A 19,615-nucleotide genomic window follows, 5' to 3' on the forward strand; every position below is an offset into this window, starting at 1 on the left:
ACGTAAATTAATGGAAAAAATGTATTATAAAAATGTATGAGAATAATTCAAAATATTAAATTCATTAGATAATTAGATATAAGAATATAAATATATTAAAATAGCTTAAGTTAATAAAGTACCCATTTGGTAAAAGGTAAAGTAACTCCTTTCAGCTTTATCCTGTCAGGGGTCATGAAAGTGAGTGATTTGGTTGACTTGGCAGGTTTTTACACCGGATGCCATTCCTGACTCAATCCCTCTCCGAGGCGATTGAACCTACTGTGCGACCTGGGTGACAGGAGAGCAATGCGCTAACCACTGCACAAAACACACAGGAAAGAAGGGAGTGTCCAGTTGGGATGAGGACTCACGACCACCTTGTTTGGGACTTTTTGTGCTATTAAGGGTCAATGGTTTAATTATTATCTTGATTTTTGCTCTAATTCATGTTTCAGTTTGCCTTGTCACACTCAGCATTTGTGCAAGACTGAGTCACTGTAGTGAATGATGTATTCAGCTACTCGAAGCAGAAGCACCACAATAAAACTAAGCAGTGAGTGAAGAGCCATTGTCATGGTAACCTTTACTGTACATACACAACTTTATAGATCTTCAGACTTTTAGTGTCACATCCAAACATTAAGTAAATCAGATTCTCTGCTGCTGCTCCACTGAGATTCTCCAGCTGTGAGACAGCATCACTAACTGACACCTGCTGAGCATGAAGCTGAAGCTACAGTGTTTACAGGCCAATAAATTAAATTATTATTACCGGAAAAAGTTTAATATTGAAGTTTAATAAACACTTGATGATTAAAAATAACATTAAAAAAGAGGATGTTACAGTAAACTTACTGCTCACAGTAAAAATTAAAGTAAATCAATGATTGTTACATTAAAGCTGCAGCATCACTTCTGTTGTGAAGCTCAACATTGTGCATTAATTAGCTCATAGTTGTTGAAACATCCTGCAGTTAATGAATTAAAAAATATATCTACAGTTGATGTTTTGTAAATTAAATGCTTGTTTATATGTTTTTGTTTATAAATTACACTGAAATATTTGGTATTATTTACAGAATTAAAGGAAAACAACAACATGGACTCATCAGAGATCTAACAATTGAATATTTAATTAATTAATTATTATTTTAATTATTAATTATTGTTATTAATTAATTTAGTAACTACTTCACTTTAAATAAGTTCTACTGATAAATCACATCTGCAGAATAAGTTGTCACACTAAGCTACATGGCTGCATCGTAGCCAAAAGATGTTCCAGGTTTGACCTGAGAATAAACAGGTTCATCAGTGGCTGCAGCAGACGGTTTTCCTGTCAACAGAGAAGTGATTCAGTTGGTTTGTTGTAATGTGATAATGAAGCACGATCATATACTGAACGACTGTAACTGGACATCCGATTTCATTCATGTTTCTTTTAATAAACACAAATTAATACAAATACAAGTAAGAAGTAAATGTAAACTTGTGTATTATTACTATAACTACGACAATAATTAACAGTAGCTAAACATGAATGACTCAGTGTTGTGGTGGATGCAGGCTGTACTGACCTTTGACCCTCTTTCTCCTGTCCTTGTGTTTGACCTGGACGTAGAGCAGAGCGTCGTCTGACACAGAACAAACATCTGTGTGACATAAAGTTGATGCATGAACAAGCTGCTCTGGTGTTTTTAAAAACCAACAGATGCCTCAACTTGTGACAATAATTAGCAATAAATACAAAGGTTGAAACTTTATTGTTAAAGACAGATGTAGCTGAGAGAACATATAAGTGAGTTTTATTAAACACAATAGTGTACGATTGGTCAGTGGTTCATAAACATTAACCCATAATATACTGTAAAACCTGGCTCTGATAATTTACTGCAGCTTGAAGCTCAGCTCTACCTGCAGGTCGTATCTTCAGGTCAGAGTAGACTGAGCTCTCTGCTGGTTTATGCTGCCTTCCTGTTAAAACAAACATCCATGAAGAAGAAATGATCACATCTACAGGTACTGAGGACAAAACATCTTCCTCTGGTGCCACTAGTAATACTCACTGTTCTTTTCAAATGATTTCAGTTCAATGACAGAATATGTGACATCCTCATCTGAAACATACATGATTTATTATCAATCACATGGAGTTTAGCTTTGACTTGAGCTTCAATGAATCAGAGTAAAAGCCATATTATGTTGACGTTACTGTACCTTTTCCAGTGTTTTCAGAGTCATTCACAGATTCATAGATACGAGCCTCAGCTACAGAGAAACAACACAATAATAACAATTACTTAAAGCATTAACACCTTTGTAAACTAAGCTTCCTAAGATAACAGTGGCTTAGGAACCTGACCAAACTCTGGAACAATATTAATACTATAAATAATACTGGATTCCTCCTGTAGAGGAGTTTAACTGTATTTCAAAAACATTACTGATAAACTTCACATGGCTTCTACTGTATTTAGTCAAATGGCTAAAGAGCACATTCCTTTAAAAAACAGGTTCCAACATCATCATCAGTCTAAATGAGAAGAACAGTCATTACGTTGGTTTTGATTCTTGTTGACACTGGGAGTTGTGTTGGAGGTCCATACGGTTCCTGACTGAGTTGGCCTGAAGAGAAATACACAGTTAATACAGAGGTTTAGAGTCCTGCTGGTAAATTAGGATGAGGAGACAGTGACCTGACCTGATAAAACATGAACCTGTAAGTAAAACAAAAACAAATGATTACACTGTTGTGAACTCTAACCCTGCTACAGTTATTCCAGTAAGAGAAGAAGATCATCTCACCCTTGGACCGTCTGAAATGACATGAAAGGAGCAGAAGAAGAAGAAGCAGACCGACTCCACAAACAAGTCCAACAACCAACATTACAGGAACGTTTCCATTGCTTGTCTTCGATGCTTTGATGAATAATAAATATTGAATAAATGCATTATTATATAAAATATCTCAAAGCAATACACACATGCAGTGTGGCATACTGTATGATTATAGTATCATCTTCCTTAGACAAAAAATGAGATCCAAATGTGTTATTTCAGCCTCACCGTTCACTGCCATCCAGCTCTGTGGAGACTCTGTTCCTTGGTACCAACACTTGTAGAAACCTTCATGTGACTTTGACACTGCAGAGATGTTCAGCTCTACTCTGCTGTCGTTTTGGATCAGTTGCTCATTGTGATAGAAAAACACACTGGAAGCTTTTTGTCCTGTCTTCAACTTACAGCTCAGACTCACAGAGAGTCCCTCAGTCACAGGACGGACAGGACTCATCAGGATCAAACCTGCATCTGGACGACAGTCACAGGAAGATTCAGTGGAGCAGAAGAAGAAAACTATTATCAGATATAATATTAAACCACATAATACAGTAAGATGTTACAAATGCTTTAAATTAATGAAGACAATCAAACTCACCATGAACAGTGATGTTGACTGAGTTACTGAAGTGTCCTGATCCAGACTCACACCAGAACACTGCAGAACCAGACTGTGATGTGTCGATGTCACATCTGGATCCAGATGTTGTCCAGTGGGAGCAGGATGACAGGAAGCCTCCTTCAGGAAACCTCCTGACTCTCCACTCAGTAGAGTTTCCCTCACAGCTCAGTGACACGGAGTCACGGGTGAAGTGTTGAACTGTGTCAGGACTCACTGTGAGAGACGCTGACGGATGAACATCTGAACAACAACACATTTAATAACACACAAGCAACAATCAACAGTGGAACTTTAAGGAACAAATCCACACGGTTCCTCTCAGCAAACGTTGGTAGAAAGAAGCAAGAGTCCAAACAAACTGACCTCCAGACCAGACGAATGCTGCTTTGCTGTAGTCAGTGTAATACACTGGTTCTCCTCTTGCAGCTCTACACACATATCCTGCTGTGTGTGTGTGTCCATCAAGCATGTAGGAGCCCTGTTCAGTCCCATGCTCACTACCAGGTAGCAGCTCATATCTGTAGGAGCTGTGTGAGCCATCAGGAACAGTCTGGTACCAGTAGAACCTCCATCCTGCAGATGGAGGCTCAACCTCACAGCTCAGAGCTACTGAGGCTCCAGGACTCAGCCAAGATGGAGACGCTGTGAGGACACACTGGGCTTTTCCTGATGGAGAGACAACAAATCACCTTAAACAAATGGGGATGTACATTTAATTAGGTGTTAATATTTGTATATCACAGTAAACGTACTGTAACTGACTGTCAGTCTGATGGATTGACTCCACTCTGTTGTGTTACGTTGAGCGTTTCTCATTCTGCCTCTACATCTGTAGTTTCCACTGTGGGATGAAGAAGCTGAGCTGATGTTGACTTCATTCTGTTGTGTGTTTGTTGTTCTGGGTGTTTTCCATTCATATTCCCACTCAGTGTCTCCTCTGTCCTCAATCTCACATCTGACAGTGATCGTCTCTCCACTGAACAACTGAGTCCAGTTGGGATGAAGAGTCACGACCACCTTGTTTGGGACTGTTTGTGATTTTAAAGGTCAATGGTTTAATAATTATTTTGATTTTTTCTCTAATCAACATTGTGCGTTTCAGTTTGTGTTGTCACACTCACCATTTGTGTTGATCCTCACTGAGTCACTGTACTGTGTGTAGTAAACTGGGTTTCCTCTTCCTCCTCTGCACCAGTACAGTCCTTCCTGAGAGACACTGGTTTCACCAAGTTGTGTGATCAGGACCTCAGAGGATTTATGTCTGTACCAGTAATATTTCCAACCAGACGATGACGTCACAGAGCAGCTCAGCGTCACACTGCCCCCTACTGGGATGTCTGTCTCATCACTTCTCAGTTCAGCCTTTGGTTTAAACGCTGTTCAGTTTAGAAAAAACACATTAAAAGGTCATTATGAGTCTCCATGAAATGACTACTGTGATCTGCAATGTGACACATGAATGTAATTGTAAATGCTACAGTCTATTTGTATATAACTGATTTTCCTGACCAGCTCTGAGAAGTTCAATGAGTTTTGTCCATGTCTTGCATGTACTAATGAATCATTACAAATGTAACAATGAATGAATGAAACTCACCTGTTACTGTCAAACGTAGAGGATCACTCCATGCTGTGAAGGAATAACTGTTGGTTTTCTGTCGACCCCTACACTTGTAGTTTCCACTACTGGAACCATAAGCAGTGAAAACCCAGAGTTTCCTCCCATCTGGAGTTCTTCTTACGTTGCCTTGGGTCCATTCATATTCCCACTCAGTGTCTCCTCCAGCCTGGATCTCACATGTCAGAGTGATCACCTCTCCTTTGAATATCTCAGGCCAGTCATGCTGCCTTTTTACAGCAGCCTTGTTGGAAACTTCACACATTGAAGAAAAACACAAACATAAACCATGAATAGTTTCAGCTGATGGATTAATGGTATGTATTAAGTAAAGACTTAAGAAACAGCATGCAGTAAAGTAACAGAGCAGTAAGTTGTAACTTAGTTCATAGGATAAAACATCAGTTAAAACAGACCCCAATCCGTTTTCTGACTTCTTAGGTTTATAAATGTTAATTTGACTGAGTGCTGTTTTCTACCGTGAACATTTGTCAGGACAATGACTCGAACTGGTCAGAAGATGGCGCTAGAGCAGAGGCCACGTGAACATCAGCGCAGCCCTCACTCCATTCATGTGTGTGGATCTCTAAAAAATTCTCCAGCTCTGCGACAGGCGGCGTTAACGAGGTGAATGAGAGGTTTGGGTCTGTTGGTGTGTGTGTGGTCCCTTTCATCATCAGCCACAGCAGACTGTCGGGTGTAGGATAAGAGTGAGCTAAGAGCTAGCTAGCTGAGCTAGCAAGCTAGCCACGTGAGACGCTGCAGACACTGGACGCCAGGAGCCACACTGTTTGTGACGCGTGGATCTGCCGCTGTTAGCAACATGAGGACGTGGCTGATAACATGGTGCTAACCGGACCTGCACTACGGTCCCGGAGCAGATTTAAGGATGATGTGAGGCCATTCATTGGTTCTGTTCCGTGCAACGTTTAGAAGCGCTGGCTGACGTTGATAAGAAGACACACAATAATCACTGACTTTGTACGTGAGTTAAAGCACGAACGATCAGCGAATAAAATCCTACAAAGTCAGAAAAAAACAATCGAAGCGTTGTGTCCTTTGTTTTGGAACCAAGAGGTTTAAGGACGTCACTCTCTGACGTCACCAGGACAGAGGGAACAACTACAAAGATCCTCACCTGTTTTATCAACAGTGACTGAGACACTGTTCTGTGTGTAGTAAACTGGGTTTCCTCTTCCTCCTCTGCAGTAATAGTTGCCTCCATCTGTGATTCTGATACTGTTAGATTCAGTGTTTGTTCTGATCAGAGCTGCTGATGTGAACCAGTCGTATTTCCATCCATCAGAACCGTCCACAGAGCAGCTCAGTGTCACGCTGCCTCCTGCTGATATGGTTGATGGACCTGCTGTCAGTCTGGCTTTGGGTGGTTCTGCTGTTATAAAAGAACAAAACGTGTTTTATGTTACTAAACCTTTGTTTGTTTATTTGATAAAAAATCACAAATCATTTGTAAGACTTTTATGTGAATAACATGCACAGTAAAACGACCTGCTCAATACAGTATGTCACAATCTAATCTAATCTAAAAGGTCTTTACACAGTGAGACAAAAATTATTAATTTACATTTACACACAGATTCAAACACAATTTGGCCAAAACAGAAGAATAAATGTGTCAGGGACCAGGATTTTTTCTATGTTGTTTTTGGTTTCTGTTCTGAATACTGTATTTCCTACAAGAGGATGACGTCACAGAGCAGCTCAGCGTCACACTGCCCCCTACTGGGACGTCTCTGACATTAGCTTTGGTTTCTCTGAGGTTCAGTTTAACAATGACGAAAAACTGCAGATTACTGTCTCTGTGCTTTATAACATGAATCACGTATGTTTCTTATTGTTCCTCTTTTTTTAAATATGACCTTTAGAAAAAACTGACAACTGGAAAATTTTCAGCAAGTCAACCATGAATTACCTGACACAGCTAAATAGATGGTTCCACTGCGTTTTATGTGGTTTGTTTTCCGGTGGACTCTAAAACACTGGTATCTACCACTGTCTCCTGTAGAAAGAATCTTTATTATGTATCCACTATATGAAGCTATTTCTCCTCCATCTTTGATGAGTCTGGTTTTCCACTCTGTGCGTTTGTCGTCCTTCTTGTCACATGTAAAGGTCACAGACTCTCCAGTAAAATACCTGGACCTGCTGGGGTCAAGGGTCAACACAGCATCTGGAACCCAGCAGCAACACAAGACACCACGTCATTAACATTATGAAATGTTACAATTTGAATGGCTTTTTGTGGATTAATGTAGAATTTAAACACAATTACCAAATGTTCATAAATAGAGATGTTTAAATGTTTGTGAATTATTAGATAATGTATTAAAAGATATAAATATACAATATATGATCTGAAATATTAAATCTCAACTGACCTGATACTGTCAGTGCAGCAGCTTCACTCCACCGTGTTGAAGAATATGGGTCCTGTCTGTTTGTTCCTCTGCACCTGTAGCCTCCACTGCTGAACGCAGACGCTGTCCAGGAATTAGTGTATGTTCTATGTGTGATTGTTTGTCCACTGGTTGTTTCCCAGTCATAAACCCACTGAGTGTCTCCACCTCCCTGGATCTGACATCTAACAGTGATCTGACCTCTGATCACCTGAGTCCAGTCCAGTTGCAGACTCACAGACACAGAATTAGAATCTGATACAAACACAAATGTTAAATAAAATAAAAACAACACATAAAAAACATCAAACACAATAAACAAACTCACAAGTTATCTCGATGGTGACATCATCACTGTTAGAAGTGTAGTAAGTTTTGGTGGTGACTCGTGTTTGTGTCTCCATGGAGACAGGATTTAAAGCTTTGTGATTGGCTGACTGTAGCTGTTTCTGTTTTAATGGTTCTTTGTCTCATTAGAGACAAATGCGAACAATCCTCTAACTACAAACCTGATGAAGACACTGCACAGTAGCGTGAGAGTGTAATAATCATCCCTTCAGTCAAATAGTTATAGTTAAATAGTTAATAGTTGTGTTGAATGGTTGAGACTTTTAAAGATTCATGTAAACATTAATAATGTGTTTAATAAAAAACAACTCAACTTATATGTTACTGTCAATATAATGACATCACTCCACTGTGTTGACTCATGGTTTCTTCTGCCCATGCAGCTGTAGTCTCCACTGTGAGACACATCAGCTTCACTGATCTTCAACACTTTACCAGTTTTATCATCAGGTTGGTTTGAGCTGCTTGTTCTCCATTCATACTCCCACTGAGCGTCTCCACCTCCATCGACATCATCTCACATGTGAGAGTGAGGCTCTCACCACTGAACGTCTGAGTCCAGCTGGGTTGTTTGGTCACAGAGACTCCATAGGAAACTGTTGATGACAAACATACATAGTAAGAACAACTAGAGTAAGAGAAGCTTTTAGTTTGATTAAACTTTAGGTTTGTATGTTGAAACCTTGATTTATTTCAAAAAAAAAAAAAAAAAAAATCAAGATGCGTTGGGTCTCAGCTTCGCTTCATGTTTATAAGTTAAATACAAGTCTTCTGTTGTTTTTAAGTTGTTGTTCTGTAGAAAACGTGTGAAGCGATTATGCAGAAGCTGAAGAACATAAGGTAGTTCCTGCTGCAGCCAGACACAGTCAGAACCATTACTTTACACAGAGCTACAGTAACATCTAATGTGAACGCTGCACAGGAGACTGACTCTGTGAAGACAAGCGTCTAAAAGAAACTGGACAGAACAACAACTAAATGTTTGGTAAAAAAAGACAAATTTGTACAATATGAATTAAAAATCACTTCATGAGTGTCTTCATGTTGTTCATTTGTCACCTACATTTATTCATTCAGATTTAAAACTTAAAGTTTTAATGTGATGGTCAGCAACCATCACATTAAAACTCTATTCAAGCATAATTACTTCACTTTCCATAACTATTGATTAGACTCATGTTTGGTCACATTCAATGAACTGTTTAATTCACCTGAAGCTTATTTGTTTGTCACATCCTTCACATCTGCAGCTGTTTGTAATGTGAACACGGTCAAATAGATTAAGTAAATGAACACCAACATGAGACTCTGTCATGTTATAATTTAAACATCTGAGCAGTAACCTGGTCTCTGGTGTTCACAAATAAAATACACACAAAAATATTTATCTAGAAAGAAAAGAAGGACAATTACTCACCAGCATCATTTCCGTAGATGTTCATATTTAGCACTGAAACGAAGATGAAAAGATGATCAGACATAAACAGTAATAAAGACATTTATCATCCAGGTGGTGTTTTATCACATCAGTTACTGTTATTTAAAAACTGTTAAATTATTTCCTGTTAAATCTGAGCCACACTAACAGTAAAGTGTGAAGAACATCCCAGTTTTACTGTGAATGAAGCTGGGTCACATCCCATGTGTATAAAAACCACCATGTTAAATAAAGTCAGAGCTGCTGACGTACTCACAGAATAATGACAGTACACAGAGCAAAGTCAGCTCCATCTTCACATCCACAGACACTGTCGCTGTAGAGGAATGACCGCAAACACTAAGACACAAGCTACAGATCATCACCTGATTCAGAGCTGCTCTGTTCTTCCTTCCTATTTACTCAAACAGCTCTGACCACAAGTTTACGCTTCCTGCTGCACAAATGTGTTAGTTTGTCTCTTTAGCAAATGTTCAATGATGTTCTATTAAATGAGCAATAAAAAATGTGAATATTTGCAAACATGGAACTAATGAACCTTAATAATATATTGAATCATATGTTTTATTTGTGCGTCTGTGCGTGTTGTGTTGTTGTCATGTAGTCTATATTGAAGGAAGTCAAAACATATGTATTGAATCAATAAACACACATTGAACTGAGCGTAGCTGCAGGTTTTATTCAGTTGTGTTTGACAGTTTTTAACTTTAGCTGCTGTGGCTGAGATAAAACAGTTAATTTAAATACATCAACTCTTCACTTCCTCTTTACACATAAAACGTGTGTTTTCCATTGCAACAGTGTCACTAACAATAGCATGTCATGTAAAGCAGACACTTTGACACATTATCAGTCTTTCAAAGAAGTGATGCCTCCTAAATAAAGCTTCATACAATAAAGAGATCAATATAAATATAATGATCACATTTCTACATTACTAAACACATTTGTAGAACATCAGCAACCTGGAGAACAGTTAGTGTTTGTGTCTCATACAGACCAGAACCAATTAACCAGGTGGGAGATTGTGGAGCAAAGCAGAGATGGGGAGCAGCAGGACAGTGATGAGTCTAATTCATTCATATACTGTAACATGTCACCTTCAGACTTAATGCAGACGCTTGCACGCGATGCACTTCCTCATTATTCTGACACCACTACTGCAGCTCACTAGTGTCACCAGTGTGTTGCCACCAGCACAGACTCTATTCTACATTAAAGTCTTCTTCAATTTTAACAAGTATTTGTTTACATCCACATTAAATCAGTTTTAACAACATTAAACTGAAATATTTACCCTCAGTTTCTACTGGTAGGATCAGTTTTTTCGCTTTAACGCATTGAGACAATTCATTTCCCTCAGATTTCACATTGCCACTTTGCTATTTAACACATGAAAAAAGTTGAAATGTTATGATTCATGTTCTAATTCGTGTTCATGGAATCATGTCAATATGTGATGACATGATTTTATGTTTATAAGTCCCTGACTCAGTGACAGAGAATGCTCGTTTGTCCATTAGTCGAACTGGATTTGTTTGTCGCCCCCCCTGGGGTCCTTTATTGACGATACAGGTCATTCAATAATGTTTTATTAGATCGTGTCCTTTTGCTGTTTGATCACATTAAATAAAAAAAAACCTATGACCTCTACCTTCCTACATCAAAGTCTGTTTCAGTTTGGACCAGAACATCTCCACATTTTTGGTACATTCCTGTACTAATGTTAAATAAAAATGTAAAAGTAAAAAAGCTATAACAACACTTGGCACCTTTGTGTCTCCACTACATGACTGTGCTGTGAACTGAGGTACTGAGTGTAGAGTCAGTCCTTCATTCATCTGCCGTCACTGCTTTGCATGTTTCCACTTAGACACAGTTACTGCTGCTCTACATGTTTACAAGTCATATGACACAGAATCCTAAACACTTACATCAGACATGTTGGACACACATTCACACTACGACTGGTTAACCTTGTCTGGATGGTTCTTACCTGCAACAAAGCAGCTCAGATACTGTACAAGCTTAGTCCACTTAAATTAAGATCAGCAAGTATGAAACTACTGTAAACAAGGAACAACGTTTTGTAGTAAATTTACAGCTGCCAGATTGAAATGGACAAACTCAAACCACCACTACATTAACATTTAAACAGATACATCTCAAATTTATTACAAGTGGTGACATAATTATCAGCGAGGAAGAAAGGACAGAGCAGCGGTGAGAAGTCGCCTGGTCTCCTGCAGGAGCAGCCTGAGACAGACAGAGAGTCGTCCATTAGTCCGTGGGGCTCTGCCCCTCTAAGGCTGAGGCACAAACTTATAGACCCTGATCCCACGTCAGCTAGACATCTGGTTTCGATCTAATTTCTGGCCTGATACCACTGGCCAACAATAAGTGTTTACTCAAAAGTAAATGTCTGTTTCCTAGAGTGTATCCCAGACATTCTTTAAACAACGACGCTGCCAAAATACAAGGGTTATAGAACAGTCACTGCACCTTAACATAACCAGGACAGATAGTTGATTACATATATAATAATATATATTATGATACATAAATATACTACAGTTTTACATCAGTTATGAGAAGCAGCAAACAGTGACAAAGGAGTCATAATCTAAAAGGCCAGGAAGTCATAAACACTACAGCTTCTACCTTTTTTACTTGAAACAAATGAGACCTGAGATATTTTAACTCATTTAGCACAACTGACACAGGAAGAACAACGTCAGGATTGATGACATCATCTACACAACAAACTACAATGACCATAATCACTCCAACAACTTCTTCCAGGTAAAAATATAACTAATAATTTTTCTATCACTCAACAAATCAACTCTAATCTTACTATTGTCTTTTTCAGTAATTATAAGCTCCACCACCTGTAGCGGTACTTCAGAAATTACCACAACTATCAAGTTTATAATCACACAAATTGTTCCTTCCACCTCGTGTTTCCACAAGCCAACACAACAGTACAGTTAAATACTTCCACACCAAATAGTGCAACAACCAGTTCTAGTGTCCTTTCGACACCCACGCTTCAGAGCACAGCCTTGAGTACAGTGATCCCTGTTTCTTCAAAATCCATATCACAAACTACAACCAACAGCCAAAATAATGCTTCTAACACACCAACACAACGTTTACTGGGCCGGCAACAAGTCCATCATCCTCAACAGTTCAACCACTTCAACAAGGAATGTACGTTCTGAGGAGACTTACAGTAGGTCCTTTAACGTCTGCAGCACAACATAAAACACTAATTATTTAAATTAATTACATTTTAACACACAAAGGGTTTTAAGAAGTCTTGTTAATTCTAACAGATACAGTATAACAATAACTCTATCTAATGGCCAGTGTGTGTTTCCTTCTCCAGCTTAAAGAAGAACTGGTGAGACAAGGGCTTTCAGCAAACATCACTATTCTCCTCGTTCGTAGTGTGAAAGTTACAACAACAGTGAACTCTGGTCAACAGTGTCTTTTGAAAATGAACAAGCACAAATATTTAACATTTATGTATCTCATTTTGTATCAGTATAATTAGGAGATTTCCAAATTGTATCAACACTGTTAACTTACAAGTTTTCCACACACACCAACAGTAGGGACAAAATTCTAGGACACTAACACAGTAAATGATTTTTGACGTAAAACTTCATTTATGGTTGAACGCTGATTCATGGGTAGCAAATAAAAACAGCATCATTAACTGGCAAGCTATTACAGTGGCTGACACAAGGAACAGATCTGACACCAACAAAGCCAACTCATCACCACAGACCACTGTCACGATCTGGGTTTTGTTTCCTGTTGTTTCCTTGTCTTATTTTGGTTCCAGGTTCCATTTCCGGTTTTATTTTGGTAGCACTCCCAGTTTCTGTTTCCGTTCTTGCTTTACTTCCTGTTATCAGTTCTGTTCTCCCTAGTTCATTACCCACACCTGTCGGTAATCAGTTAATCTAATCACTGTATTTAACCACCACCTGTGTCCTTAGTTCGCTGCCAGATTGTTGTATTCGTGTTTCTTCAGTGTATTCGAGTTTGATTAGTGTTTCGTGTTCCCTGAGTGTTCCTAGCTTCCCGTGTTTTCGTGTTTCGTGTTCCGTGCTCGTGGTGCCTGTCCCTGTTTTGCCTTGCCGTGTATCCTGCCTGTAAACGAACCTGGACTACTACCTGACCGTGAGTTTGCCTTATCCCTGCATGTACTTTCGCCGCGCCCTTTTTGTGTATGACCTGGACCGTCTGACCCTGCCGTGGGAAATAAACCTCTGTTTAACCACTATCCTGCCTCCGTGCTGTGCATGTGGGTCCGCCGCCTGCCCCAAGCCTGACAGAACAATCTGGCCAAACTTGGACCCAGCCAGCACTTAGCCTCCGGTCAGGTCAGTGACTGTTTTTTTTTTTTCCTTGTGTTCGTACGGCGAATAATCTTCTCCCGAGGGAGCATGGAATTCACCTGCGCCGAGCTACCCAGCGACCTACGCGATTATTTCAAGATCCTCGCGGAGGATTACCGACGGGCGATTAACCCGGAGAACCAGCGTAGCGCCGTTGAGGTGGCGATATTGACGCTGGAGGACGATGACAGCGTGTTAGAGCGCCCCAGCGTCCGTCGCCTCTATGAGCGGCTGTGCGCGAGGTACGAGGAGTTAAGCGACGCGCTCCGCACCACGCCAGCGCCGGTCGCACCGCCGATGGTTTCGGTTTCCTCCTCCCAGCCCCGTCGGACCGTCGTTTCTGCACCAACCTGCCCAGCTCCATGGTTGTTCCGCTGGGAGGATTTCCTGCACTCACGCGGTCCCCCGTCTCCAGTTCAGCCGCGCGCTGCTCAGTCTCCAGCTCAGTCGTGTTTAGCCCAGTCTCCAGCTCAGTCGTGTTTAGCCCAGTCTCCAGTTCAGCCGTGTGTTGCCCCAGACCCCAGTTCAGCCGTGTGTTGCCCAGACCCAGTTCAGCCGTGTGTTGCCCAGACCCCAGTTCAGCCGTGTGTTGCCCAGACCCCAGTTCAGCCGTGTGTTTGCCCAGACCCCAGTTCAGCGTGTGTTGCCCAGACCCCAGTCAGCCGGTGTGTTGCCCAGACCCCAGTTCAGCCGTGTGTTGCCCAGCCCCCAGTTCAGCCGTGTGTTGCCCAGACCCCAGTTCAGCCGTGTGTTGCCCAGACCCCAGTTCAGCCGTGTGTTGCCCAGACCCCAGTTCAGCCGCGTGTTGCCCAGTCCCCAGTTCAGCCGCGTGCTGCCCCGTCCCCAGTTCAGCCGCGTGCTGCCCCGTCCCCAGTTCAGCCGCGTGCTGCCCCGTCCCCAGTTCAGCCGCGTGCTGCCCCGTCCCCAGTTCAGCCGCGTGCTGCCCCGTCCCCAGTTCAGCCGCGTGCTGCCCCGTCCCCAGTTCAGCCGCGTGCTGCCCCGTCCCCAGTTCAGCCGCGTGCTGCCCCGTCCCCAGTTCAGCCGCGTGCTGCCCCGTCCCCAGTTCAGCCGCGTGCTGCCCCGTCCCCAGTTCAGCCGCGTGCTGCCCCGTCCCCAGTTCAGCCGCGTGCTGCCCCGTCCCCAGTTCAGCCGCGTGCTGCCCCGTCCCCAGTCCAGCCGCGTGCTGCCCAGCCTCCAGTCCAGCCGAGCCCGGTTCAGCCTCCAGTCCAGCCGAGCCCGGTTCAGCCTCCAGTCCAGCCGAGCCCGGTTCAGCCTCCAGTCCAGCCGAGCCCTGTTCAGTCTCCAGTCCAGCCGAGCCCTGTTCAGTCTCCAGTCCAGCCGAGCCCTGTTCAGTCTCCAGTTCAGTCGAGCCCTGTTCAGTCTCCAGTTCAGTCGAGGCCTGTTCAGTCTCCAGTTCAGTCGAGCCCTGTTCAGTCGAGCCCTGTTCAGTCTCCAGTTCAGTCGAGCCCTGTTCAGTCTCCAGTTCAGTCGAGCCCTGTTCAGTCGAGCCCTGTTCAGTCTCCAGTTCAGTCGAGCCCTGTTCAGTCTCCAGTTCAGTCGAGCCCTGTTCAGTCTCCGGTTCAGTCGAGCCCTGTTCAGTCTCCAGTTCAGTCGAGCCCTGTTCCGTTTCCCGTTCAGTCGAGTCCAGTCCCGGTTCCAGTCCAGTCGAGCCCAGTCCAGTCGAGCCCAGTTCAGTCGAGCCCCGCTCCAGTCGAGTCCAGTCCAGGTTTCAGTCCAGTCGAGCCCAGTCAAGGTTTCAGTCCAGTCGAGCCCAGTCCAGTCGAGCCCAGTCCAGTCGAGCCCAGTCCAGTCGAGCCCAGTCCAGTCGAGTCACGCTCTGGTCCAGCCGAGTCTAGCCCATGTTCCAGTCCAGTCGAGTCACGCCCCGGTCCGGTCCAGTCACGCTCAGTCCTTGTCCCAGTCAGAGGGCACCATCCGTCTGACAACTGTTGGGTCCACCCAATCAGGCCCGACGTCTCCCCCGTCGAGCTCGGCAGCAGTAAGCTGTCATGCCGGCTCCGGAGGGGACGCCGTTCCAGTTCCTGTCGGCCATGTTGCGGCCGTTCCTGTCGGCCATGTTGCGGCTGTTCCTGTCGGCCATGTTGAGGCCGTTCTAGTCCCTGTTCCTGTTCCTGTCGGCCATGTTGAGGCCGTTCCAGTCCCTGTTCCTGTTCCTGTCGGCCATGTTGAGGCCGTTCCAGTCCCTGTTCCTGTTCCTGTCGGCCATTTTGAGGCCGTTCCTGTCGGCCATGTTGCGGCCGTTCCTGTTCCTGTCGGCCCAGTAGATGCCGTTCCTGTTCCTGTCGGCCAAGTAGATGCCGTTCTTGTCCCTGTCGGCCATGTTGCGGCCGTTCTTGTCCCTGTCGGCCATGTTGCGGCCGTTCCAGTCCCTGTCGGCCATGTTGCGGCCGTTCCAGTCCCTGTCGGCCATGTTGCGGCCGTTCCTGTCGCTGTCGGCCATGTTGCGGCCGTTCCTGTCGCTGTCGATCCGTTAGGGGTCGTTCCTGTTCCTGTCGGCCAAGTAGATGCCGTTCCTGTTCCTGTCGGCCATGTTGAGGTCGTTCCAGTTCCTGTCGGCCATGTTGAGGTCGTTCCAGTTCCTGTCCCTGTCGGCCATGTTGAGGTCGTTCCAGTTCCTGTCCCTGTCGGCCATGTTGAGGTCGTTCCAGTTCCTGTCCCTGTCGGCCATGTTGAGGTCGTTCCAGTTCCTGTCCCTGTCGGCCAAGTTGAGGGCGTTCCCGTAGGCCAAGTTGAGGGCGTTCCCGTAGGCCAAGTTGAGGGCGTTCCCGTAGGCCAAGTTGAGGGCGTTCCCGTAGGCCAAGTTGAGGGCGTTCCCGTCGGCCAAGGTGAGGGCGCTCCCGTCGGCCAAGGTGAGGGCGCTCCCGTCGACCAAGTAGAGGTCGCCCCTGTCTCTGGTCCCCTTCCCGTCGGCCCTGTAGCGGTCGTTCCAGTCCCTGTCACCCTCGGAGCCGCAGCGCCCGCCAGCCTCCAGGAGGAGGTCGCGCCAGCTGCAGTTCCTGCGCACCTCCAGGAGGGGGTCGCGCCAGCCGCAGTTCCGGCGGACCTCCAGGAGGGGGTCGCGCCAGCCGCAGTTCCGGCGGACCTCCAGGAGGGGGTCGCGCCAGCCGCAGTTCCGGCGGACCTCCAGGAGGGGGTCGCGCCAGCCGCAGTTCCGGCGGACCTCCAGGAGGGGGTCGCGCCAGCCGCAGTCCCGGCGGACCCCCAGGAGGGGGTCGCGCCAGCCGCAGTCCCGGCGGACCCCCAGGAGGGGGTCGCGCCCGTCGCAGTCCCGGCGGACCCCCAGGAGGGGGTCGCGCCCGTCGCAGTCCCGGCGGACCTCCAGGAGGGGGTCGCGCCCGTCGCAGCTCCCGCTGCACCGGCATCGGTTCCTGGCGGCCCGGCTCCGGCCGCTCCTGCATCGGTTCCTGGCGGTCCGGCTCCGGCCGCATCTGCACCCGTGTCTCGTCGCGGTGGTCCAAGGAGGACGCCGCTGGTTCCGGTCTCTCGTCGCGGTGGTCCAAGGAGGACGCCGCTGGTTCCGGTCTCTCGTCGCGGTGGTCCAAGGAGGACGCCGCTGGTTCCGGTCTCTCGTCGCGGTGGTCCAAGGAGGACGCCGCTGGTTCCGGTCTCTCGTCGCGGTGGTCCAAGGAGGACGCCGCTGGTTCCTGTCTCTCGTCGCGGTGGTCCAAGGAGGACGCCGCTGGTTCCTGTCTCTCGTCGCGGTGGTCCAAGGAGGACGCCGCTGGTTCCTGCCTCTCGTCGCGGTGGTCCAAGGAGGACGCCGCTGGTTCCTGCCTCTCGTCGCGGTGGTCCAAGGAGGACGCCGCTGGTTCCTGTCTCTCGTCGCGGTGGTCCAAGGAGGACGCCGCTGGTTCCTGCCTCGTCCTTGGTTCGGCTGCCGGACTGGTGGCCTCACCCTCGGCGCATCCTGCTGCGTGGGTGGCGCTGCCTCCTGCGGCGACGCCCGCCTCGACTCCTCAGTCTCTGGGATCAGCGTCCACCTGGAGGACGCTGCCATGCGGGGTGGTCCCCGGGGACATCGGCCCAGCTCAAGGGCACTAGGAGTGCCACTCTGGCTCAGCGGCGGCTGAGAAGGATCTCGCCGCGCCTTCACCCTCCGTGAAGGAATCCCTGAACTTCGTGTTTTTTCCCCGTTCATGGACCTTGGTTTTGTCGTGTGGACTCGTGTTTTGGCCCTCCCCCGGTCCTCCCTCCACCCACCCTGCTCGTGTGCCTTGAGGGGTAGGGATTCGGTCCCTCCGCCTGGGACCGCCCTCCGCCCGCCCTGGTTCGGGGGGGGGGGCTTTCGTGGGCGCCGTGGAAGGCGCCATAGGGGGGGGGGTACTGTCACGATCTGGGTTTTGTTTCCTGTTGTTTCCTTGTCTTATTTTGGTTCCAGGTTCCATTTCCGGTTTTATTTTGGTAGCACTCCCAGTTTCTGTTTCCGTTCTTGCTTTACTTCCTGTTATCAGTTCTGTTCTCCCTAGTTCATTACCCACACCTGTCGGTAATCAGTTAATCTAATCACTGTATTTAACCACCACCTGTGTCCTTAGTTCGCTGCCAGATTGTTGTATTCGTGTTTCTTCAGTGTATTCGAGTTTGATTAGTGTTTCGTGTTCCCTGAGTGTTCCTAGCTTCCTGTGTTTTCGTGTTTCGTGTTCCGTGCTTGTGGTGCCTGTCCCTGTTTTGCCTTGCCGTGTATCCTGCCTGTAAACGAACCTGGACTACTACCTGACCGTGAGTTTGCCTTATCCCTGCATGTACTTTCGCCGCGCCCTTTTTGTGTATGACCTGGACCGTCTGACCCTGCCGTGGGAAATAAACCTCTGTTTAACCACTATCCTGCCTCCGTGCTGTGCATGTGGGTCCGCCGCCTGCCCCAAGCCTGACAACCACCATCCTGCCTCTTATCAGGTGAGCATCCAGAAATGTGCAGAGGTTGAAGCTGAAACATGTTGGTCAGCGCTGTCTTAACATAAACTTAACCCCCCATTTTGACCCTGATGGAGATGATGTTAGATGCAGAAATGGAGATGCATCACTGTTAGGGAAATCGTTAGTTCCCTTTGTAAACCTTAAATAATAATAGAGGCAACTTCCTCTCATTGAAGAAAAGACACAGATTCAGCTCATAATATACTGTATATTCCACTCTGGGAGGTGCATAGTCACACAGTGGGAAATATTTTCTTTTTTTTTTAACTGTCACCTTTTACAAAAATATTTTCTGCACAAAGCAAGCATTGGGCACATCAGATAATGATGCTACACACCAATGCTCCCTATTTCTTGCAGAGCAGAAGGGAGAGAACTTTAAGGCCATAGCACAGCTAACGAGGCTTCAGCAAAACATGTTTCAATGTTTAAATGCAGTATTTTTCCAAGATTTTCCTCCTGTTTAACATTGAAACATTCATTCAACAATTATGCATACATCAGAACAGCACAACTTCTTTCTATTTAGGTGCAGCCGTCATAAAACATGGAATCAATGTTACAACATCGTAGGCAGGGTCAAAAGCAGGAAGCACAATATTTACAGTTTAGCGTCTCTTTCTGTCGACATCGTGGAGGTTCTCTTCACGTTATCAAGCTTCAATAGTGTATTTGTCGAGAGTGCATGACTGCGCACACCCTGAGAAGGCCTTGATTCACCAGCCTGATGATCATGCCCTCCAAACAGGGAATTACGCACAATACAATCAGCATCAGAACCAAGAGGATCAGTAGAACTGGTCCAAAAATCTTTATCAGAATGTCAGTCCATGTGCCAGACCTAAACCAATCAAACCAGGATTTGTCCTTCATTACGTCAGCCGCCTGCACATTGGATGTGTGCTGTAGGTCACAGAGTGCCTGTTGGGTCATGCAGTAATTTATGGTTTTACCTCTTAGCATGATTGTTCCTACCCCCAACCTTGGAAATAGGGATAGTGC

At 45.5% G+C, this 19,615-nt stretch overlaps 1 protein-coding gene and 1 long non-coding RNA gene across 2 annotated transcripts in view; both read right to left on the reverse strand.

The window, feature by feature from the left end:
- Nucleotides 1–19,615, reverse strand: part of LOC114851109 (basement membrane-specific heparan sulfate proteoglycan core protein-like) — a 134,247-nt gene that overhangs the window by 37,574 nt on the left and 77,058 nt on the right. Inside the window, exons 12-16 of the mRNA XM_055506925.1 lie at nt 8,261–8,326; nt 7,460–7,732; nt 6,994–7,251; nt 6,199–6,453; nt 5,040–5,315 (exon numbers count right to left, since the gene is read on the reverse strand). Of these exons, the coding sequence (XP_055362900.1) occupies nt 5,040–5,315; nt 6,199–6,453; nt 6,994–7,251; nt 7,460–7,732; nt 8,261–8,326 (1,128 nt within the window). The remainder of the gene's footprint in view (nt 1–5,039; nt 5,316–6,198; nt 6,454–6,993; nt 7,252–7,459; nt 7,733–8,260; nt 8,327–19,615) is intronic.
- On the reverse strand, nt 2,070–2,677 carry LOC129603805 (uncharacterized). The gene is made up of 3 exons (XR_008694029.1): nt 2,540–2,677; nt 2,200–2,250; nt 2,070–2,099 (listed from the first exon to the last, which is right to left on the reverse strand). It is a non-coding gene; the product is annotated as an uncharacterized LOC129603805 (long non-coding RNA).

The sequence above is a fragment of the Betta splendens genome, chromosome 2 (genome assembly GCF_900634795.4).
Source record: "Betta splendens chromosome 2, fBetSpl5.4, whole genome shotgun sequence".
NCBI lineage: Eukaryota > Metazoa > Chordata > Actinopteri > Anabantiformes > Osphronemidae > Betta > Betta splendens.